The 24,233-nt window shown below is 46.8% G+C and overlaps 1 protein-coding gene across 1 annotated transcript; it reads left to right on the forward strand.

The window, feature by feature from the left end:
• The first annotated feature begins 1,753 nt into the window (after positions 1 to 1,753).
• OGFR (opioid growth factor receptor) lies at positions 1,754 to 23,043 on the forward strand. Its single transcript, XM_056845270.1, has 8 exons — positions 1,754 to 2,014; positions 5,906 to 5,953; positions 9,027 to 9,089; positions 13,061 to 13,148; positions 15,846 to 15,924; positions 17,484 to 17,550; positions 19,233 to 19,381; positions 21,660 to 23,043. Exons 1-8 carry the CDS (start codon positions 1,754 to 1,756, stop codon positions 23,041 to 23,043), a joined length of 2,139 nt encoding a protein of 712 aa, XP_056701248.1.
• Positions 23,044 to 24,233: the final 1,190 nt, after the last annotated feature.

The following is a 24,233-nucleotide window of genomic DNA, read 5'->3' on the forward strand; positions in this document are numbered from 1 at the left end:
GAAATTTCAGCTGTGTTGGAGGAAGATTAATACACTTGTCAGGCAATGTTGACAAAGTTCTTTTAATATATTTTGACTAACAGCACAAGACAAGATGTAAGAATGCAGCAATTTCAGCTGTTCCCTTAAGATGTCTGAAGATTTATTCATATTGCCTACATGTATCTTGCAAGTTGTGAGGCACATTTTATACGTTTATTTTTTTCATTTTCCCTTCGTTGCTATATAAGTTTTGGAAATGTTGGTCTCAAACACTTATATCCCATAGCAACATCAACGAATATTGAACATGTAGCTGTTTGTGTTTCAAACAGTGGGAGGAAGTTATAAGAGTTAGAGCACTGGACTAAGATCTTGGAGGTGCAGGTTCAAATCTCTGTTCTGGCAGAGATGCTTGCTGGGTGACCTTGGGCCAGTCACATACACTTGGCCTAGCCTACCTCACAGGGGTGTTTTGCAGATCAAACAGAGGAGTATGGTGTAAGCCAGGGTGTTGGGCGCAACCACAAAATGGCTGCCACAGGAGGCAGAGCCACCCACACAGAGAAAGCCCAAGTGCTGGGGAGAAGAGTTATTTTAAAAATACCACTATGACCTCAGGCAGATGATGAGAGGGAGGGCATCTTGGCCATCTTCTGGGCATAGAGTAGGGGTCACTAGGGGTGTGGGGGGGGACGTAATTGTGAAATTTCCTGCATTGTGCAGGGGGTGGACTAGATGACCCTGGCGGTCCCTTCCAACTCTGATTCTATGAAATAAATGTCAAAGGAAAGGTGGAATATAACCTAGTCCTGTGTCAGAATACAGGTTTAAAGCCTTATTGATTTACCAGTCTCATCTGGATCACCTGGTTTGATTCCCCATTCCTACCCACGAAGCCAGCTGGGTGACCTTGGGCAAGTTACAGCTCTGGTAGAGCTCTCTCAAGTCTCGCCTACCTCACAGGGTGTCTGTTGTGGGGAAGGGAAGGTGATTGTAAGCCAGTTTGTGTCTCCCTTAAGTGGTAGAGAAAGTTGGCATATAAAAACCAACTCTTCTTCCTGGGCATACACATGAACCTGCCTTCTACTGAATCAGAACCTTGGTCCATCAAAGTCAATTTATGACCAAGAGTCCAGTAGCACCTTAAAGACTAACAAAAATATTTTCTGGCAGGGTATGAGCTTTCGTGAGCCACAGCTCACTTCTTCAGTATCTGAAGAAGTGAGCTGTGGCTCACGAAAGCTCATATTTTTGTTAGTCTTTAAGGTGCTACTGGACTCTTGCTCTTTTCTACTACTGCAAACAGACTACCCACTGTGAAGTATTTATGACCGGCAGCGGCTCTCCAACGTCTCAGGCAGAGAGGTCTTTCCCATCACCCGCTTGCCTGGTCCCTTTAACTGGAGATGACGGGGATTGAACCTGGGACCTTCTGGATGACAAAGCAGATGCTCTACAAACTGAGCCACGGCCCCTCCAATCGCACAGCCCAGCCAATCCCAGACGCCCACTCCCCTGTCGCAGCGTTCGAAAATGGAACTCGCCAACGTTCGGAGGCGAGCACCCCGGCCAATGAAAGAGCGGCGCCGACCCCCGCGGCGTTCGGGGGGCGGGGCCTCGCGCTTCCGCCTCCTCTCCCCGTCCCCACGTGTCTTTGGCTTTGTGCCGCCTCCGCCGCCGCCTCCTCTGCAAGGCGGGCGGGCCGGTGGCCGGCTTCCCTTTCCTTTCGGTTTCCTTTCCTCCGGCCAGCCGCGGCCGGGCGGAGGCGGCGATGATGGCGGCGTGGTTCAAGGGCCCCGAGGAAGACCCCGGCAGCGAGGAAGAGGAGGAAGGCCTTTGGGAGTACGACTCCACCTGGGAAGACGACGGGGAGGAGGAAGAGGATGGGAGAGGGGAAGGGTACCTGGAGGAGGGGGAGAAGCAGAAGAGGAAGGAGTCGGAGGCTGCTGCCGCTGCTGTAGACACCCAGGAGCCCGAAAAGACGGAGAAGCCCCGGCGTCCTCGAAGGGGGCAATCGCCCTCCGCCAAGCAGGCCTTCAGTAGTCAGGTGAGAGGTCTCTGTTTGGGGGGGGGGGGGAATCAGAGAGTGGGAAGGGACCACCAGGGTCATCTAGTCCAACCCCCTGCACAATGTAGGAAATTTCACAACTACCTCCCCCCCCCCACATTCCCCCCCTTCCCCATACAGGTGGACAGGTGGGCTAAAGAGTTCTGTCTGGCTGTGATTAGGAGATTGGGGTGAGGAACAAATGAAGCTGCCTTATACTTAATAAGACCCCCTGGTCCGTCAAAGTCAGTATGGTCTGCTCTGACTGGCAGCGGCTCTCCAGGGTCTCTGGTAGGGGTCTTTCACGTCACCTACCTGCCTGATCCCTTGAGATGCTGGGGATTGAACCTGGGACCTTCTGCATGTCAAGCAGAGGCTCTACCACTGAGCCATAACCCCAAAATTTTTCCTAGAGTTTTTTTAAAAGGCCATTAAAGAGAAAAGAGTCTTTAAAAACCACAAATATATTTAAGTGGCACATCTTCTCCCCCCACCCTGGGGGAGTACACGCTCTGTAGTAGTAGTTTTACATTATTATTTTATTTATAAAGGGTGCCGGTTGATGGGAGGTGGCTGGAAACTGTTAAGTGGCCAGGGGGCTTTCCTGCAACCTAAGCAAATATTAGTAAGATTTTGGGGAGGGAGACTAGAACAGGTTCAGTGCCACAGGGTAGACGAATATGATCGATTACAGCCTAAGGTTTCCGAAGTCAGTGCTCACTTCATCAGATTCACAGAGGGTTCAGCCACTAGGCAGATGCATTTATATTGCAAAGCTGAAAACATTACAAAGAGGGGCCAGTTTAAAGCAGGACCCAATCAGAAGAGGAGCCAGGGCGCTGAGAGCTGGTGAGGATCACTCTGGATCATTGTAAGAGGTTACCATTTGCAAAGGCGCTTTAATCTGTTTCTTGAGCATCCTTACGCTGCATGGCTTTAGTTGGTGGTGGCTCCCATTTTGCTACAGAGGCAGTTTGAGGGGAGGTAAGGCCTCCAGTGAGGCGGTGGCTAAATAGGTGTCTGAAGCTGGGTTTCACAAGGTCCAGCGTTGAGTGCGGACAGCATTTCAAACTGCGAGTGTGAATTGCGTTTTGAAATCCCCACGGCTTTTTTGTAGAAATTTAGCTCTCCGGGGTTAAAGGTTTTGTGCCAGCTTTCAAAGAAAACGAATAATTCTTAATGTGACCGAGAAAATTTAAATGGCCCACCTGCAATCTGAAGTAGTACAAGTCAAGAACGGATCTGTTGTGTGGTTTTCCAGAGCGTTTAGCTCAGTCCTAAGTTCCAGGACTGCCTGTTCAGTTTTCATTCACTGTCGGTGAAAAGTCCAGCTACATGGCTGCTCTTGTACAGCCTTAGTGTGCATGTGTGGGAAGCGCTGAATCTCTCATTTCAGTGGCAGATGCCTTGTTTTTCTGTTTGTGTGATCTTGCCCTGTGTTTTTTTTTTTTATTATGTGCGCTCTTCTGGAAACACTGGTGTAGGAAATGTCATCTTCAGGTTATTGTGAAGGCCGGTGTTTCAACTTTTGGGATCTTGAGGGAAACAAAGCTTTTTTTGCCTTTTTTTTTTAAATTGGTGCTTCACGTTAAGAGGTGATGGTGGTCATCTGTTATCTTTCTGAAGAGCGTATTCCTAATACATCACTAGCTGGAGATCTCCTGCTATTACAACTGATCTCCAGCCAATAGAGGTCAGTTCACCTGGACAAATGGCCACTTTGGCAATTGGGCTCTGTGGCATTGAAGTCCCTCCCCAAACCCCACTGGCCAGGTTCCACCTCAAAAACCTCCCACCGATGGTGAACCCTATGCAACACAGTTGGACAGATCTGTTTGAATAATTTGTAAAGCCTCATGAGATCACTTCTCATTCTTCCTTGAGAATACTGGATCATACTCTAGCTGTCCCGAACTTCTGAAAGACCTGGAAATGTATTTCTAGGCTCCTGCTTAGTTTCATGTGGCTTTTCCTCCTTCCATTCTTAGAAGAAGAAGAGTTGGTTTTTATACCCCGCTTTTCTCTGCCTTAGTGGAGTCTCAAAGGGGCTTACAATCCCTTCCTCTCCCCACAACAGGGGTAGGTAGGTAGGTGAGGTAGGTGGAGCTGAGAGTTCAGAGAGAACTTCCGAGATCTGACAAGATTGGGCTATACCATGCCGCCTTCCTTCCTCAGTATCTTTCTACCTGGGATTTTTTGGTACATCCAGCTTCCCGGAAGGGCTTGCCTGCTCCTCAGTTTGTGGGGCTGTAAAATGGGTATTCAAAAATTTCAGGTTTCTGTTTGGAATACCAGTTCATAATTTCTGGCATTTAGGGAGTCAGATCCTGGCAGCGTTTCTACGGGTCTGTTATTTTTTAGATGGTTTTTAATTCATTGTTTTAATTATGCGCAATAAAATAAAGCAGCACCCTAATTCTTAACAGCATCAATTCATCTATAATTCCTGGAGATTTGGGGGTGGGGTTTGGGAAGGGGAGGGAGCTCAGCAGGGTATAATTTCATTGAGTCCACCTTCCAAGCAGCCAATTTCTCCAGGAGAACTTGATCTATGTAATCTGGAGCTCGGTTGTAATCCCAGGAGATCTCCGGGTCCCACCGGGAGGTTGGCAGCTGTATGATAAGGCTGCTTTGTGAGGTCTGGCCACCTCCAGCATTGGCTGCCTAGGGAGAAAAAAACGGAAAAGAAAAGTCCACGAGAGAATCCTAGCCCTTCAGCTGAAAAGAAACAGAAACTTATAACTGGCTTTCATTTTGCTGTGTAACTCTTTGAGTGTGCTTTTTATAGAGGCGGCACTGCCCGAATTAGGCTGCAACTGGAGCAGTTCTCTTCTTTGGCAGTGTTGCAGGATCATTTTGGGCATCCGACTGGTTTTGACCTCCATGGTCCGTGAGCGGTGCACGGAAGCAGAAGAGCTTTCTCCCTGGGAGCAGTTTTATTCTTTTGTTCCACCGCTGCTCTAAGGAGGCAGCAGAAAAGAGAAATTCCGGAGGGGTAGCTGCGTTAGTTTGCTGTGGCAAAATAAGTCAGACGTCTGGTGGCTCCGTACGATGCCAGTGGGCTTCAGCTTAAAAATACATCCCGGCAAGTTTAAAAATAAATCCTGGCAGGGGAGTATTTGGAGTATCATTGAGTTGTTGTGCAATACTCTGCACCATTCTGATTTCTGTCCCACTTCCCTTAGAGTCATAGAGTTGGAAGGGACCGCCAGGGTCATCTAATCCAACTCCCTGCACAATGCAGGAAATTCACAACTACCTCCCCCCACACACACACCTCCAGTGACCCATACTTCTTGCCCAGAAGATGGCCAGGATGCCCTCCCTCTCAGGATCTGCTTAAGGTCATAGAATCAGCATTGCTGACAGATGGCCATCTAGTCTTTGCTTTAAAATCTCCAGGGAAGCCTGTTCCACTGAGGATCCACTCTAACTTGTTAGAAAATTCTTCCTAATTCTAGCTCAGCTCTTTGCGCAGATACGCATGTTGCTTAGCGCATGGGTACTAAGGGAGTAGGAGGGCATGCCTTTGGTACACTGCAGGGCCCAATATAAATTATTCCCTGATCTGCTCTTAGGTTACTGGTCCTTAAAATTATAAAATAATATATAAGTTTGCTGCTTGGTGGGCCCTGTTCAGGTGGAAGGGCAGCATTAAAATGCTTTCAGTAATAATAATAATAATAGCTGTTCTGCCACATTGCTGGAAGGGGTGTTTGAGGTAAATTGGCAAAGGCTGTTGTTTCTTATGTGTCTCTGTTTTCAAAATTTTCAGATGGGATAGGTGCATAGATTGTGCCGAGGTGCCCGTTTGTCATGCGCAGGGATCAAATTTTGTCAAAAACTTCATTTTAAAACGAGTATTTTTCTCTTCAGGAGCGGCGACGGCCAAATCGTTCTGCAATGAGCTTTGGAAGGTACAAGGTAAGCCGGGGGTTCGTATGTCTTGTGGAAGCTGAAAGCTGGTCTGAACACCTCTTCCCCTGGGTCTGTTCGTCCTGATGTAAAGTGGCGTTATGGAAAGCGAGCGTGATGGCCGCGGTCATTTTCTCATTTTTCCAGAGCAGAAGGGTCAGTCTTGACCTGTGGAGAAACTGAATGAAGTGTTTTTGGGGAAACGAGAGAGGCCAACCTAATAATTGGGGTTTCCCTGAGCAATCGCTGCAGTTTGGCTGAAATGCATTCAAGAAAATCTCTTAATTTGCTTTGGGTCTTGGGGTCCCTTAGTGGAGTGGCTTAGTGAAGAGAACAAGTTATGAAATGCCTGGAGGCCCTTTGGCAAAGCATGAGGCTTGTGACTGAGCGGGAATCTGAACCCAGGTTTCCCCATTAATACTCTTTATTGTGTCTAAGATTACTTTAGTGTTTTAAGAGCACATTTTATATAATGTATAAGGAGCCCCGTGGCGCAGAGTGGTAAGCTGCAGTCAAAGCTCTGCTCGTGATCTGAGTTTGATCGTGACGGAAGTCGGTTTCAGGTTCAACTCAGCCTTTCGAGGTCGGTAAAATGAATAGAAGAAGGAGGGTTGGTTTTTATATGCCGACTTTCTCTACTACTAAAGGAGGAATCAAACTGGCTGACAATCGCCTTCCCTTCCCACAACAGACACCCCGTGAGGTAGGTGGGGCTGAGAGAGCTGTGACTAGCCCAAGGTCACCCACCTGGGTTCATGCGTAGGAGTGGGGAAACCAACCTGGTTCACCAGCTTAGCATCCACTGCTCATGTGGAGGAGTAGCGAATCAAACCCAGTTCTCCAGACGAGAGTCCACCACTCCAAACCACTGCTCTTAACCATTACACCACGCTTGCTGGAGGTAAAGTGTAGACGAGTGGGGAAGGCAATGGCAAAACACCCCGTAAACATAGTCTGCCTGGTAAACGTTGGGATGTGACATCACCCCATGGGTCAGTAATGACCCGCTGCTTGCACAGGGGACCACCTTTACCTTTTGCCTAAGTATAATAATATAGCGCATAAAAGTGTATTGTGCTAAGTTTATGAAATTTAAGAGTGAAAATACCCTAGTTTATTCAAAGGGTTATAAAAATGTCCACTGTTAGGACATTTAGCAGCATCTTGCATATCACACGTTACATCTCTTCATATCTTTTAGTGTTTTGTTTTCATTTTTATTTTGTAAGCTTGCTTTGGGCAGCTTCTTGAAAAATTTCCTGAATAAATAATAATTTACCAGCTAAGAAAATAGCAAAAAAAAAAAAAAAGAGAGAGAACCTCACAATTCAATTCAAGACCTTTATTGGCATACAGAGAACCTCACAATATGAAGAGCATTGTAAATAAAAATGAAGTTTTTAATCACTTGGACTTGGAAGCAGCCTTCTTTCTCGCAGTCAGTATTTCCCCATAACAAACAAAGCTCTTCTTTTAAAAAAGCTCAGAAGATAAATAAATACTTATGTAACTAAAACAGGAACCAGATGGAGAATAGTTCAAGAGACGTGGTGTTTCTCGTGGTGTGCAAACATTCTTTTCTCACACAGGCAGCGTGCAGCGTGAGAGATTGCTTTCAAGTATCCTCGTTGATCCGCAGACAAATCCCGAAAGCATGAGAGATGGCCTACTGTTTTATTAGGGTTGACCGAGCAAACATCACAAAATGGCATACGAGCTTTTGAGTTCTTTAGAACATCATCTGGCTGGATGTTCAGTACAAAAAAATTGTGGGGGGGGACGAAAATCGCTGGACAACTTTTAGTTACTCTCACTTTCAGCCTAACGTACGTCGCAGGGCTGTTGTAAAATGGAAGAGGAAAACCATGAATGCCATCTTGACACCGTTGGCAGAAAGACAGGATACAAATGCACAGGTATTGTCCGCTGGATTCAACAACTTCCTCTTGACAAGTTGGATCCAGTGATTCCTTTCTGCTGAGTCCTTCAGTGGAGGAACATAAGAACATAAGAAAAGCCCTGCTGGATCAGACCCAGGCCCATCAAGTCCAGCAGTCCGTTCACACAGTGGCCAACCAGGTGCCTCTAGGAAGCCCACATTGTCCTGCCTGGGTTCCACAGCACCTTTCTAGGTTGGAGGAAGACCTAGAACAAGGGTCCCCGTACTCTCTGAGCCTGCAGGCATATTTGGAATTGCGAGATGGTGGTGGCGCAACTACAGAATGGCTGCCACAAGAGGCGGAGCCAACTACAAACTCAGGAAGTGAGGTCATGCATAACTCTAATAGCAACTTTTCAACATTTAAGACAGAAGTTCTGCTTAGCGGGACATCTTTAAAAACGAACAGGTTGTTTAAAAATATTTTTGTTGCGTACACACAGCTTACTTTCAGTCACACAGTGATGATCCTGCTGCCGTGTTGGCAGCTGCTGCTGAACCAACTTCTAAAAAAACCTGCCCAGGCAATCAGATCTCCAGTAGCCAGCTAGAAGCTCTGCGGGGCTCAAGCCTCACCTGGCCCTGCCCACTTTCTAAAAACACTTCGGGGCACCAGGAAAGGTGTCGGTGGGTGCCATGCTGCTCGCGGGGCACCATGTTGGGGGGCCCTGATTTAGCAGCAGACAGCCATTATATCCCCTGTGGTCAAAGGCATCAATTCAGTCAACCCTGTGAAGACTGAGTTCAGCTGTCGAAAGACGGGCCATTAATAGTGCAACCCTGTGCAGAATTAGACCCTTCTAAGTCCATTGACGGTGGACTCTGATCTGGAGAACCGGGTTTGATTCTTCCCACTCCTACACATGAGTGGCGGACTCTAATCTGGAAAACGGGGTTGGTTTCCCCATTCCTCCACATGCCACCAGCTGGGTGACCTTGCCTAGTCACAGCTTTCTTAGAGCTCTCTCAGCCCCACCTATCTCACGGGGTGTCTGTTGTGGGGAGGGGAAGGGTTTGATTCTTCGTTAAGTGGTAGAGAAAGTCGGCATATAAAAACACTTTTTTATCTCCCTGTGGGGAAGTTCAGTTTTTTGGGGTTTAGGCTTTCCCCCCTCTGACTGCTGATGCCTTCTTTCTCCTTAGAGTGCAAGCAGACGTAACTGGATGGCTGCTAAAGATATGCAGAGGTACAGACATCACTACCCGGTAAGGGCTTGCAGCTGTCTGTCATTCTCTTTGCGCAGCTTCCAAGATTGGTGGTTGAGGTTGGTGGAATTCCCATCACTGTAGATAAGCTCTTCACCTGACTAAGTCAGACAGATTTCTTGCTTGAAAGCAAGAAAGGCCTACAAACTCACACGTGAAGCTGTGTTACCATCAGCCCTTCAATATTATCTACTCAGACTGGCAGCAGCTCTCCAGGGTCTTATGCGGGGTCTTTCGCACCTGCTGCCCAGTCCTTTTAAAATGGAGATGTCGGGGATTGAACCTGGGACCTTCTGCATGCCAAGCAGAGGTTCTTCCACTGACCCACAGAACATGCCTAGTGTAATAATATAAAAAGGCATTAATATGTTGCTTTGAGGTCTCTTATACTGAACAGAGGTGGGGAAGGGGGTGATCTTTCCCTTGAATTATGGGTGAACACATGAAGCTACCTTATACTGAACCAGACCCTTGGTCCATCGAAGTCAGTATTGTCTACTCTGACCAGCAGCGGCTCTCCAGGGTCTCAGGCAGGGGTCTTACTCATCACCTACTTGCCTTGTCCCTTTAATTGGAGATGCCGGGGGTTGAACCGGGGACCTTCTGCCTGCCAAGCGGATGCTCTACCACTGAGCCACAGCCACTGTCCAGAACCTGGAGCTATTTGCTTTTGGGGTTACCTTGGTATTGCCTTGTGTCTCTTGTTCCTGTTTCGGTTGATGACACAGTGACCCCGCTACACAGTTGAAAGATTTCTTCACTGCATTCATCTGCGAGTGTAACTGAAGTGTGGGTTCCTCATGGCACTTGGAACAGCACTATATTTCCCCACTTTTTAATAGGTGGGCGGAAAAGGGAATTCTGGAAGGTGCAGTTTATAAGGCAAGAATGAGGAAAGTTGCATCTGCAGAAATTCCTTTTGGACCTTTCATAGTTGTACAGCACAAATCTATGTTGATATTTTAGTCCTTTCTCCTTTTAAATGGGAAAAATGATGATGTGTCGCTCAGCTACCCTAGGAGGTTTTCCTTCCCATAAAATTTTTTACATTATTGTGGCCACTGATTTAAAGTATCGATCTTCACATGAAGAGGAATACTGCAAGATAAAAAAAATAAGATCTTAGGGAATAAAACCATTTTCGTGATCGTTATTCTGCCAGCAATGAAACAGGGAAATCTTATAAAGGATAATAACAGATTATAAAGGATAATAACTCAAAAAACTCAGGTTGCATTATAACGCAGTTATAATCTGGCATTTTCTCAATATTTTGGGGATCCAAATATTTAATGAGTGTTGCTTTATATTCAATATGTAATATGTCAGACAGTGAAGCCACACCATAGTTTTATACACGGGCGTTACAATAGTGGCCATTTTATTTTAATCCCTTTTCTAATAAGGCCCAGTGTACAATTTGCCTCTTTGGTTGCTGCATGCTGAGTAAACATTTTCTTTGAGCTTTCCTCTACGACCCCAAGATCTTTCCGTCTCAGCCAGTTCAGACTTGATCGGCTTATATTTAAGATTGGGATTTTTTTGTTCCAATGTGCATTGCCTTACACTTATCCATGTGGAACTTGATTTACCACATTGTTATCCAATTTAGAAAGTTCTTTACCCAATTCAGAGAGATCCGCCCTGGCTTTCACCCTCCTGAATAATCTGGTATCATCCGCAAACTGGGCTATTACACCCAATTTCTTTTTTTAAAAAAATACTTTTTATTGAAATTTAAAAACTAAAACACACATAACACACTCAGTCATTCCCATACATACAATATAGTCCAATTTCCAGGGGATTAATTTTACATTTATTGGTTCAAGCTTACAAGAAAGAAAAAAGAGAAAAGCAAAGGCCTATTCAGCTGTCTTTCAGTACACTGGTATGCCAATAAATGAATTGAAATTTGAATTTCAATATACTGCTTAATCTTAAACTATACCAACAATATTAATCATTTCTACCTATTCACTTAATCTTCACTTGGCTAATAATCTCTATTTACCATTCCATATAAGCTATATCATATATCCATTGAGCTTATTATCTAATATTGCTATTCTAATTATTTTTTCCCATTTTTTTTCTAATAAGCTCAAATATACCACAGCCTCTCTTTACTTAGTTAAAGTTTGAGTTTTACATAATTGAAGTAAGATGCCCAGTTCTTCTGAAATTCTTCCATTGATCTTCCTTTCACTAAATTAGGTAGTTTTGCCATCACGGCATATTCTGCCATTTTATCTTGCCACTTTCCCAAGTCTGGAATCTCCTCTTGCTTCCAGGTTGATGCCAAAACTGTTCTTGCCGCTGTAATCATATAGCGAAACAAATCGCTTTGACTTTTCTCCAGCTTTTCCAGGATTGTTCCCAACAACATCGATTCAGTCTCTAGAGGGAAAGACACCCAATTTCAAATAGTTTAGGAACAAGTGAATATAGCACCAGACCTATCCTGATCTCACGCGGGACCCCACCTCATACTGATACACCAGTTGAAGACCAGTGAATTAGATGGCTGCCCCGTTCCTTCTAACTTTAGTGTTTGTTGGAAAGAATGGTGTGGATCTGGCTTGGAAAGACCCTTTCTCACTGCTGCTTCTCTTTTCCTGCCAGCCGCACTTAAACTATACCAGGTGAAATCATTGGCTCAACTGATGTACAGGACCATACTCGGGCCACCCTCATCCACCTTTGCTCCATTGGAACGCGTTCAATCCAAATTCTTGAGAGCAGCTTTACATCTACCTTGCTGGGTATCAAATGCCACAGCCCGATTGGAGGCAGGATTGGTGAGGGTGGAGGCAAGGGTTTGCATGGCTTTAGCTAAACCTTAACCCCCAAGGCTTGCTACCACTGTTAGTGAAGGATAAATTTCAGTCATCTTAGCTAAAGAAAGTCCTCACCAAATTGGCCTGGCTGGGCCTTTCTCCATCTGCCCTATTAGCCATGGAATTAGAACAAGGTGCAAACTATTAGAAGCAAAGGGTTAAAGATACCGAACTTCAGGCAGACCTGGGGAAAATCACCCTTCTTGGCTCCAGAAAAATCTAGATTTCTAGTTATCCCTGCAGCATATTTCTCCCATTTGGAAATTATTAACTATAGGAAGGCCTACGCTCTAGCCAGATGTCATGCCCTGCCTTCGGCTGTCCTAGAAGGAAAATACAAGAAGACGCCAAGATCAGAAAGGCTATGCCGTTGCTGGTCAGGAGACATCGAAACCACCGAACATGTATTGTTCAGCTGTTCAATCTATCATGAGGCCTGTATCAAATTAATTGCTCCCCTGATCAGTGGATTCCCCGATAAGCCAGTAGAATTCCTGACTAAGAGGCTCCTGATGGGTGAAACTCCACACTTTTCGCTCCCAACCGCCAAATTCTGTGCCAACGCAATCAAAACTCACAAAAATAGAATGTAAAATATAACTTTGCTATATTTTTTGAAATATTAAGATGTTAAGTTAATTCTTAGGAGCCCCGTGGCGCAGAGTGTTAAGCTGCAGTACTGCAGTCAAAAGCTCTGCTCATGATCTGAGTTCGATCCCGATGGAAGTCGGTTTCAGGTAGCCGGCTCAAGGTTGACTCAGCCTTCCATCCTTCCGAGGTCGGTCAAATGAGTACCCAGCTTGCTGGGGGTAAAGGGAAGATGACTGGGGAAGGCACTGGCAAACCATCCCATAAACAAAGTCTGCCTTGGATACATCGGGATGTGACGTCACCCCATGGGTCAGGAATGACCCGGTGCTTGCACAGGGGACCTTTACCTTTAAGTTAATTATTGTGATTCGTGTTAAAATCTTACATTTTAATAGCATTAGACTTTTATCTAATTTTGTAATTTATATTAGTTTTGCAGTTTTATTAAGTCAGTAAATTTTATGCATAACTTTTGGCTGGTCAAACGGACCGTATCAATAAACTTACTTACTTACTGCTGCTTCTCTTGGTCTCTCTCAGGATCTGGAAGAAACGGACACTGAAACCAGAGAGGACGAAATGTGGAATCTGAGCTTTTACAAGAATGAGATCTCTTTTGTGCCCCGTGGTATGTGCCTCAGTTTCATTATATTTTTCTGGGGAAACAGCTGCTGCCACACCTGGATTTTCCACCGGTCCTTGCTGTAGGAGTTAATTGTGTTTGGTTTAAAAAGCCTTTCGTACCAGACAGAAAATGACCGACAGAAGATTAAACCCCTACAAAAGCTTCCTGGGCGACATGAAAATTTCCCCTTTCCCTTTTGTCTGTTTCCATGGGGGGCAATGTTAAACAGCATGGGAAATCTAGTGCTTGGTTTCTGCTATGAATAGGATTAATTTTCCTCCTCTGAGGTCTCCCTCAGGTGCTTTTGAACCCTGCATGTATAAAGATTAATCCTTGCTTGTAGCATCTTCGCATCACTTGGGTGTAATAATGAAAACCAAAACCGGCTTCAGGCAGAGTGATTTTGGTAGTCGAGTAGCGGGGATCCGACGAGCGGCTAAGTGAAGGAGGCCGGTGTGAAATGGGCTCTCTAGATCAGGGGTGTCAAATGTGGACCGGGGGCCAGATCCAGCCCCTCGAGAGCTCTTATCCGGCCCGCGAGGCAGCCACCCACCCCCAATCTGGGCTGGCGAGGCCCGGCCCAACCAAGTGACTTTTATATCATATCCGGCCCTCATAACAAATGAGTTCGACACCCCTGCTTTAGATTGATTGGCACGGGGCCTTTGGAGGGCACTGCGGTGTCCTTTCATGGTAGTGGGCCGTTTGTAAATACACCACACCAGCCCCTTGAATTTAAAGGGTTTGCCTGCCTTCCCTTGCCTCTTAATCGTGTTCTCTTTTAGGCTGTCAGTTGTTCTGACAAGGACCTGTCACTTTTGATATTTTCCCCCTATGGTACTTGATAGAATTGTAAGTGCTTAAAATAATAGTATTACGGATCCAGCTGCTAGGTGCAGCTGTTTCTACCTGGGTGGTGGCTGAGCATGGGATTTATTTTAGGAAAGCCAACAGGCTTAGGAGAGTTGGTCTGATTCAGTGGTAAAGCATTCGTATGGCAGAAAGTCCTAGGTTCACTTCTCCTTCTCCCTCGCAGCGTGGTGTAGAGCTGTGGACTCTAATCTGGAGAGCCAGGTTTGATTCCCCTCTCCTCCACATGAGCAGCGGAGGCTAATCTGGTGAACCGGGTTGGTTTCCCCACTCCCCCACTGAAGCCTGCCGGTTGATCTTGGGCTAGTCACAGTTTTCTCCGAACACTCTCAGCCCCACCTCCCTCACAAGGTGCCTGTTGTGGGGTGGAGAAGGGAAGGCGATTGTAAGCTGCTTTGAGACTCCCTTAACGGTAGAGAAAATCAGGGTGTAAAAACCAACTCTTCTTCTTCAGTGAAGCTCGATATTACTAATATATATTATCTGTTGCTGTATGTCTCCCCATCCTATTGATTGTACTGACACACATTTTGTAGCCCGCCTTGAGTCTTCATAAGAAAGCTGGACTATAAAAAACAAATAATTTTAAAATGCCCCACAGCAGATCCATGAGAGCTGGCATGATGTAGTGTCAGGCAAGGATCCTGGGAGACCAGGTCTGAATCCCCACTTCTACCACGGAAGCTCGCTGGGTGACCTTGGGCCCGTGGTATACTCTTAGCCTGGCCTACCTCACAGGGTTGCACAAAAGAGAGAGGAGAGACGATGATGTGGTAGTTCTAAAGGAGACAATAAGAAAATAGTTACAGATTTCCTGGAGGTAGAGGCAAGAGCTACTTTGAATGGCTTACAGAGTGACTGCTTGCCTGTGAGTCAATGGCCTCTTACCACTGGTGTATGTCATTTATTTCATTTTTATCCTGCTTTTCTCCCCAATGGGCACCCAAAGCATATTGCATCGTTTTCCTCTCCTCCATTTTATCCTCACAACAACCCTGTGAGGTAGATGAGGCAGAGAGTGAGGGACTGGCCCAGGGTCACTTGGCAAGCTTCCATGGCAGAATGAGGATTCGAACCTGGCTCTCCCAGTTACCTAGTATAATACATATAGTACAAAAAGACTACAAAAATTGGAAAAACAAATAGATACACTAAACCAAACAGAGGTTGCCACCGTACATACAATTAATCTAGCATACTAAGATTGCTGTTAGACATACAATTACACTCACATGCTTGGCCTACCTCTAACTACCACCATCTGAGCTATCTTTGATAAATACAGGTTACAACTTTGAATTTTATGTTTTTTGAAGAGACAGTGCGTTAAATGTACAATCCTCTGTATTTCTCCTGTCGTTTCTGTATTTAATTCTTTCCAGCCAACTATGTTAATCATTTCTAAATTCTTTGACAGTCACTCATTTCTAATATCTTATTTGTGGTCTAAACAATATGCGAAACAGATCTTAATTAGTCTACAAGTTCATCTTGGAGAAAAACATTTCCACTCTTATTTATTGTGTCTGGCACGTTTTTCTCTAGTATGTCTTCCTGCAGAGAGCTCGGGGGGCGGCTTATGTTGGTCTCCCTTCCTCCATTTTGCTCTCACAACAACCCTGTGAGGTGGGTTGGATACAAAGAGTCAAGGTCAGCCAGCAAATTTCATGGCTGAGTGGGGATTTGAACCTACATCTCCTGGATCAGAGTCTGATTCTCTGTCCACTACACCACACTGGCTCTTCACCATCCATGACCAGTTGTCTTCCCCTGAAGTCATCTGTAAAGCACATCTACTTCCCAATCAAATATGTTTTCGTTTTCTTCTAGGCCTCCATATAGAAGACCTCCTTGAGACGTGGCAGCACGATTATGCAGTTATGGAAGAGAACCATTCCTACATTCAGTGGTCAGTAGTCTCCTGCATGGTATAGTGGTTAAGAGCGGTAGTTTGGAGCGGTGGACTCTGATCTGGAGAACTGGGTTTGATTCCCCACTCCGACACATGAAGCCAGCTGGGTGACCTTGGGCTAGTCACACACTCTCCGCCCCACCTACATCCCAGGGTGTCTGTTGTGGGGAGGGGAAGGTGATTGTAAGCTGGTTTGAGTCTCCCTTAAGTGGTAAAGAAAGTCGGCATATAAAAACCAACTCTTCTTTGCAAATTTTAGTTAGAAAATTCATCCTAATGTCTACACGGAAACTCTTTTGATTTAATTTCAACCCTGTTGGTTCTGGTCCGACCTTCTGGGGCAACAGAAAACAACTCTACACCATCCTCTATATGACAGCCCTTCAAGTACTTGAAGATGGTCATCATATCCCCTCTCAGTCTTCTCCTCTTCAGGCTAAACATACCCAGCTCCTTCAACCTTTCCTCATATGTGGTGATCTTTCTGCCCTGGTTTTTTGTCCATTCTTCTGTTAAATCCTAACCGTCTTCCAAGGAGCTCAGATCAGTATATGTGGTTCTCCAGCATTTGTGGTTCTCCTCTCCTCCCTTTTATCTTCACGACAACCCTGTGAGGCAGAGAGAAAACAGATGTCCCATGGTCACCCAACGAGTCTCATGACTGAGCAATGATTTGAACCTGGGCCTCCCCTCAAGGGCTCCCCCTGTTTTCCCTAATATGGGAGGGACCTTGGCTCAGTGGTAGAGCATCTGCTTGGCATGCAGAAGGTCCCGGGTTCAGTCCCCTGCATCTCCAGTTGAAGGGACTAGGCAAGTAGGTGATGTGAAAGACTTTCTGCCTGAGACCCTGGAGAGCCGCTGCCGGTCAGAGTAGACCATACTGACTTTGATGGACCAAGGGTCTGATTCAGTATAAGACCGCTTCATGTGTGTAACATTGGACGTTAGCAGATAAGAGGTAATACTTCTAGCACGTTGGCTACTTGTCCTGAGCCCTTGGGCAGTGATGGAGTGTTTTTTTGCAGCCAACTTATGGCAGCCCAGTAAGGTTTTCAAGGCAAGAGATGAGCAGAGGTGGTTTGCCGTTACCTGCCTCTGCATAGCAACCCTGGACTTCCTTGGTAGTCACCCATCCCAGTACTGACCAGGGCCGACCCTGCTTGGCTTCCAAGAACTGAGGAGATCAGGCTAGCCTCGGCCATCCAGGTCAGGGCTTATTGGGGCATAACTCTGTAGCAGTAGAAAAGCACAAGAGTCTAGTAGGACCTTCAAGACTAACACCTTTTCTGGCAGGGTATGAGCTTTCCCAAGCCACAGCTCACTTCTTCAGGAATCCATGCAATCAGTTTAGTGTGAGGTTTTGTTTTGTTTTTTTGCTTTTTAAAAATGTGTACAGTTGTCTCTTATAAACAGCTTCTGCATGTCCTGATCCGAAAGAGGAGATGAAGTGCCTTCCCCAAGACTTCTGTTTTTCAAACTTAATTTTATTCTCTGTTTGGTGCCTTTCTGTCAGTCGCACTTTATTTATTTGACTGAAACGTTTCCCTTCCTTTCAGGCTGTTTCCTTTACGAGAACAGGGGATGAACTGGCGCGCAAAGCTTCTCACGTGTAATGAGATCCAGGTAGGGTTTGGGGCTTTGGTCAGCTTGGATTCTCTTTGTGAAGCTTTATCTCCTTTGAATGCAGAAGATCCGAGGTTCAATTCCTGGTGTTTTCCATTAAAAGGGTCAGGTAGTAGGTGATGTGAAAGACCTCTGCTTGAGACCCTGGAGAGCTGCTGCCGGTCAGAGTAGGCATCACTGACTTTGATAATCCAAGGATCTGACTCAGTAGACAGATGTGGGGGGGGGGCTTTCAGTTTCTCCAAGAACTGTTGCAAGATAGTCACAGTTCTCTCCGAACTCTCTCAGCCCCACCTACCTCACAAGGTGTCTGTTGTGGGGAGAGGAAGGGAAGGTAATTGTAAGCCGGTTTGAGACTCCTTAAAGGCAGAGAAAATTGGGGTGTAAAAACCAACTCTTCTTCTTTATACCATGCTACTTGTCTGATCTAATCATGGATTTTCAGCTCGAAGGTCACCAATGCCACTTATCTCCTGTAGGCATTCTGCAGGGCTGGCTTTCCACATCTTTCTCCTCTTTGCAGGACTTCAGCTATTGCAGTGTAGCCTCTGCTGTATTCGTTCCTTCACCCAGTAATTTACTAAAATGTGTACATGCTTCTTTTCAGTTAATTCCAAAACAGTATACCGTATATACCTGTGTATAAGCCGACCCTCGTATAAGCCGAGGTGCCTAATTTCTCCCCAAAAATGGGGAAAAATTAGGCACCCGCGTATAAGCCAAGGGTCGGCTTATAACATCTCCCCCCCCCCCCCACCCGCAGGCTTACCTGACGGCTCCGGCAGCAAGGCGAGGGTCTGGAGACGGCGGTGGCGCGGCCCGGCAGGGGCCGGGGCAGCCTTCCTGCGGCTGCAGGAGGCTGCCCCAGGCCGCTCCGGGCGGCGGGAAGCAGCGGTGCGGCCTGACGCAGCCCGGCGGGGGCTGGGGCAGCCTTCCTGCGGCTGCAGGAGGCTGCCTCTGGCCGGCGGTGCGGCCTGGCGCGGCCCGACGGGGGCCGGGGCAGCCTTCCTGCGGCTGCAGGAGGCTGCCCCAGGCCGCTCCGGGCAGTGGGAAGCGGCGCAGGCTCGGCGGCGGCGGTAAGTTCCCTCCTCCCTCCTCTACCGTATTGACCCGTGTATAAGCCGAGGCCTGCTTTTTCAGCCCTTTTTTTTGGGCTGAAAAACTCGGCTTATACACGAGTATATACGGTACATTATAAACAGTTAAAAACAATTTAAAAAGGGCAATGCCGTAAGAAGACAAAAACGGTAAAAGGATTATTCATTGTTATTACTGCAGGAGTTGTGGAGGGCAATTGGGATCTAAAATATCTCTGTTAAAAGGCATGGTGATAAAACATGTTTCAGGTTTTTCTCCCCCAGAAAGACTGTGAGCTGTAAGGGCATGGCAGATTTCACATGGAAGGGTGTTCTGTGGTTGTGGGGCCACCGCTGAGAAGGCCTTGCAGTACACAGTGATTCTTCTGGCCTGTCTGGGAGATGGAATTTGCAAGAGGGTCTTGGTAGCTGAACTCGAAGTCTAGGGGTAGAGGAGTATGAGGGTAGATACTCTGAGAGGTAACCTGGACATAATGTGTTTCCATGCAAGTTTTCCTCCATTCTGTTCCCAGAATTTCTTCCTCTGCCCCATGATCAGTGTGTTCCAGAAATGGGTCATCTGACACTGTGTTGGTTTTATTTCAGGCCTTCAGGAGATGCAAAGAAGTCATGGACAGGTTCGTCCGAGCTTATAAGCTCATGCTGGGGTTTTATGGAATAGAGCTGATAAATGAAGAAACAGGCGAGTTGAGAAGAGCAGACAACTATCTCGAACGGTTCTGGAACCTCAACCAGTGAGTTGTTTGTCTGATCACAGTTTGTGCTGAGCCGTACCTGCTCACGTATGGCTTGGTGACTTGATACTGGTTCTTTTTGCAGATCTCGCATGGACCACGCATGTCAAAAGACTGGCTTTGCTGTTGCTCAGCAAGAGCCTGCATGCCTAAGTAGTCAAGAGCTGAGCTAGGAGGTGGAGGGTCCTTGTTTAAGCATTTGTAGGGTTAGCCCAGTAAGACCTATAAAGCATTTTTGTGGTGGTGGAAAGTGCCTTCAAGTCGCAACCGACTTATGGCAACCCCGTAGGGTTTTAAAGGCAAGAGACATTTGGGGGTGGTTTGCCATTGCCTGCCTCCACCTGGGCCGAGAGAGTTCTGAGGAGCGTTTAAAACGCTTAGGGCTGTTTAGCCTGGAAAGAAGGAGGTTAAGGGGAGGCATGATAGAGGTCTATAAAATTATGCATGGTTTGGAGAGAGTGGACAGGGAGAAGCTTTTCTCCCTCTCTCATAACACTAGAACGCAGGGTCATCTGCTGAAGCTGGAGGGTGAGAGATTCAAAACAGATAAAAGGAAGTATTTCTTCACACAACGCTTAGTTAAATTGTGGAACTCCCTGCCCCAGGATGTGGTAATAGCTGCCAACTTGGGAGGCTTGAAGAAGGGAGTGGACATGTTCATGGAAGAGAGGAATATTCATGGCTACTAGTCAAAATGGATACTAGTCATGACGCATACCTAATTCTCTCCAGGATCAGAGGAGCATGCCCATTATCTTAGGTGCTGTGGAACACAGGCAGGATAATGCTGCTGCAGTCATCTTGTTTGTGGGTTTCCTAGAGGCACCTGGTTGGCCACTGTGTGAACAGACTGCTGGACTTGATGGACCTTGGTCTGATCCGGCGTGTCTTTTCTTACGTTCTGATGGAACTGTGACTGGCCCAAGGTCACCCAGCAGGCTTCATGTGGAGGAGCGGGGAATCAAACCCGGTTCTCCAGATTAGAGTCCGCCGCTCTTAACCATTACACCACTTCTTACTTAATTGCGTTCAGTGGGGGGGGGGGCGTGATCAGTGCCGTGTGTCATTCTTTCATGGGCTCTCCATTGGGTCTGCACACCTTTTCTCCAGATCCTTGTGTGGCTGTGCGCAAATGGAGGTTCATGTGGTGTCCCAGGGATAGAGGCGCATGGTGCGGCCCCCAGAGCATCTGTGTCCTGAACCTGGGCAGTGTCGCGGCAGGCAGCTGCATCTCCAGACCGAGGCCTTTATCTTAACTGGACCTCCATTAAGCTTAAGCAGAAACCTTACAGTTTTAGGTTTCAGTCCGAGGGCTCGAACCTTGCTGCTTAAACATTGGATTCTAGATCTAATATACTACATACCCCTGCAGACAAGAGCAATATATTTCACTCTTCCCAGAAACAGCCCGGTTCATAAGAAAACGAAGCAGAAGTCCAGTGGCACCTTAAAGATGAATAACGTTTATTCCAGCATGAGTTTTTCCTCAATTATAGCTCACATCTTCAGACGCCTAGGACCCTTGCCTGGGAGAGTCAGTGTGGTGTAGTGGTTAAGAGCAGTGGACTTTAATCTGGAGAACTGGGTTGGTTTCCCCCCTCCTCCACGTGCAGCCCGCTGGGTGACCTTGGGCCAGTCACAGTTCTCAGAACTCAGCCCCACCTACCTCACAAGGTGTCTGTTGTGGGACGGGAAGGAGAGTGTAAACCAGTTTGAGATTCCTTAAAAGGTAGAGAAAATTGAGTCATAAAAGCAAACTCTGCTTGTTTATTTATTTATACAAATTTTTTTACCTTGTTTTGCAGCCCTCGTAGGGCCACCGAGGCAGCTAACAAATTAAAACAGACAACTTAAAACCTCAAGTTAAAAGCCATGAAAGCCAGCATGCAAATACATAATTAATACAATTTAAAGCTGGGAGTTAAAATAAGTACAGAAGGTAAAAACAACAGTTAAAACATTGGGGAGGATGGTGGGATCGTTGAGGGAATGCCACGTAAAACAAAGAATTCGTCACCCGTTGGCAGCCAAAAGGAACAGGAGAATCTCCTTGGGGAGAGAGTTCCAGAGTTCTGGTGCCACTACTGAGAAGCCCCTCTCTCGGGTTGCCACCAGAAACCTGAAGTAGGGCTTCCAATGATGATCGTAGTGTTTGGATAGATTCATAAGGGAGTAGGCGGTCCTTCACGTCCCTTTATGTCTCGCTTTGGTGCTGGGTCCTGATAGCAACACAATCATGCTGATCTAATATTCTCTCTCTCTCTCTCTCATATCGCAGGTATACTCATAACAATCTGCGCATCACTCGGATCTTGAAATGCTTGGGAGAGATGGGGAAAGAACATTATCAGGTACACCTTGTGAAGTTCTTCCTGACGGAGACGCTGGTTCATCGGGAACTCCAGCGTGTTATGAGAAGCGCTTTGGACTACTTCATGTTCACCGTCCGAAACAAGCAGAAGCGGCGGGAGCTGGTTCATTTTGCCTGGCAGCACTATGAGCCAAAGTACGAATTTGTCTGGGGGCCCCGCAGGAAACTTCTGGAATTCAAGTCTCGATCCCCCGAGCTTCTGAACAACCTGACCCCAAAGGGAGAGGAAGAGCCTGCTAAAGATGGAGAAGGTGTGGAACGGGATAAATCCCAGTCGCCAAATGAGATAGACGTGGTTGGGAATGCTGCAGATAGAACAAATCATAATGTGAAGGAGCAGCCTGATTCAGACGGGTACGCTGCGGAACCACAGTCAAGGCCTTTGAGTGAACATAAAGGTTCAGAAAAGACAGAGGAACTTAGTCCTGGGTCAGCGGCAGATGTCAAGGCTGAAGAAGATGTAAAAGAAGACTTTCCGAGCGGTAAACCAGATGGGAAGGATCCCTTTGGTGATTGCGGAAGCAGCATCTGCGGAACGGACAGCGAGTATCTCAAAGAATCCAAGAAGAGGAAGTTCGAGACGAACAGGCCTAGCAGAGAAAGCGTAGGGCTATCGAGATCTCCCACTGACATTGAGAAGATCTCTTCTAACCTAGAAGAGGTGGTGATCGATCAAGAAGGCCCAGAGAGCCTTCCGCTTACGGAGAAGTCTAAACCGCCAACACAAGAAGGAAACGGCAGAGACGGCCAAGATTTGAAAGAGGCTGACTTGATCGCTGCTGTGGTTAAAAGGCGGAAAGTTGACGAGATGGCGGCCGATGAGAGCGTTGCAAAAACAGCCGCCCCGCCAGACGCTGAAGGGACCTCCTTGGAAAGCCAAATACCAAGTTTCAAAGTCCCCAGCCCCGAGAAGACGGCTGAGGTCTGCCCATCTGAAGTGGAAATAAGCAACAGTGTGACCTCGGAAGCTCAAAGCGATTGCCGGACTGCAGGTGGTCTGGATGTTTCCGTTAACTTGGAAACTGGCACCGCTAATTTGGGCTGTCCCTCTGGTGATTCGGTGCCCGATACGTCTAGCGAGCGTGTGGCGACCTCAACGATAGGGGGTGAACGATCACAGGCCTGTTCAGCCCTGATCGCAGGTACACGACAGGAAGAAGGTGGTTCAGGAGAGGAAGAGGCGGGGACAAAAGGAAAGGCTGAGGACGCAGTCAGTCTCGATGGGACGGCAAAAGCCACAGAGAGCGCCGCCCCCCTAGCAGAGCCAGGCACAGAGAGGAACCCCAGATAAAACGGACTTGTTCTGAAGGCAGACGATGGGTTGCGGAGTTTACGCGAGCACTGAACGACTCCAGTCCACACTGCCTGTGGTGTGTGTATACGTGTGTTTTCTTGGTTGAGTTGTGGGGTTTTATTTGTACGTCTGTTTATAGAGTACCAAAGTGGGTTATCCTGATCAGGGGAGGAAGGGTGGGGTGGGGGGACACAATTTGAGGACGGTGATTTTCTGATCCACGTCGGTCACATGTATACTAGAGACTCTGAAGGAATATTTTTCCACCTGGATTTTGTTGCAAATGATTTCGAGCATCTTGGATTAAAAACTATGAATGGAGGGGCAGGAAACTAAATACAAGTTTGATGATTGAGCCCCTTTCTGGGCTGGTTTTTTCAATGTTCATAGCTTATCCAGAACAATTTATTGTTAAATTAACGTTTTATTAAATAAATTTTGGATGCAAAGCTTCTTCTGGCTTCCTTTAAGCCGTACATGATAGTCCTCAAAAGAAATGGCGAACAGTGCAGACCTAAGCATGTAGAAGAAGACGAGTTGGTTTTTATACCCCACTTTTTCTCAACCTTTAAGGAGTCTCAAAGAGGCTTACAATCAATATTCCCTTCCCCTCCCCACAACAGGCACCTGGTGAAAGAGTAAGTGGGGCTGAGAGAGCTCTGAGAGAACTGTGACTGGCCCAGGGTCACCCATCAGGCTTCATGTGGAAGAGCGGGGAATCAAACCCAGTTCTCCAGATTAGAGTCCACTGCTCTTAACCACTCCAGCACGCTGGCTGTACACCATGCTGTATACTTTTGAGGTCCAATTGAACTTGAAAGCATTAACTTATTGCCTACTAAGTGTGTTCAGGGTTACAGTCCTAGTCTGTGATGCATTTTGTAAAATATATGGTGTGAGAGCCGCATCTGATCTTTCTGGCGCCCCTCAATGTTTTGATTTTGGCTCTTTGGGGCTCAACATCCTGTGCGCCACCCCCACCCCCCCTTCGCCCCATATTGTTCTGTTTCGTGAGCATGAATAATAATTGTATGCAGTCAGGTCACAACTGATCGATGGCAGCTGCAGAACCATGGGGTTTTCAAAGCAAGAGATGAGTAGAGGTGGTTTGCCGTCGCCTGCCTCTGATTATCAGCCCCAGTCTTCCTTGGTGGTCTCCCATCCAAGTACTGACCAGGCCCAACCCT

The sequence above is a fragment of the Euleptes europaea genome, chromosome 2, assembly GCF_029931775.1.
Source record: "Euleptes europaea isolate rEulEur1 chromosome 2, rEulEur1.hap1, whole genome shotgun sequence".
In the NCBI taxonomy this organism is placed as follows: domain Eukaryota; kingdom Metazoa; phylum Chordata; class Lepidosauria; order Squamata; family Sphaerodactylidae; genus Euleptes; species Euleptes europaea.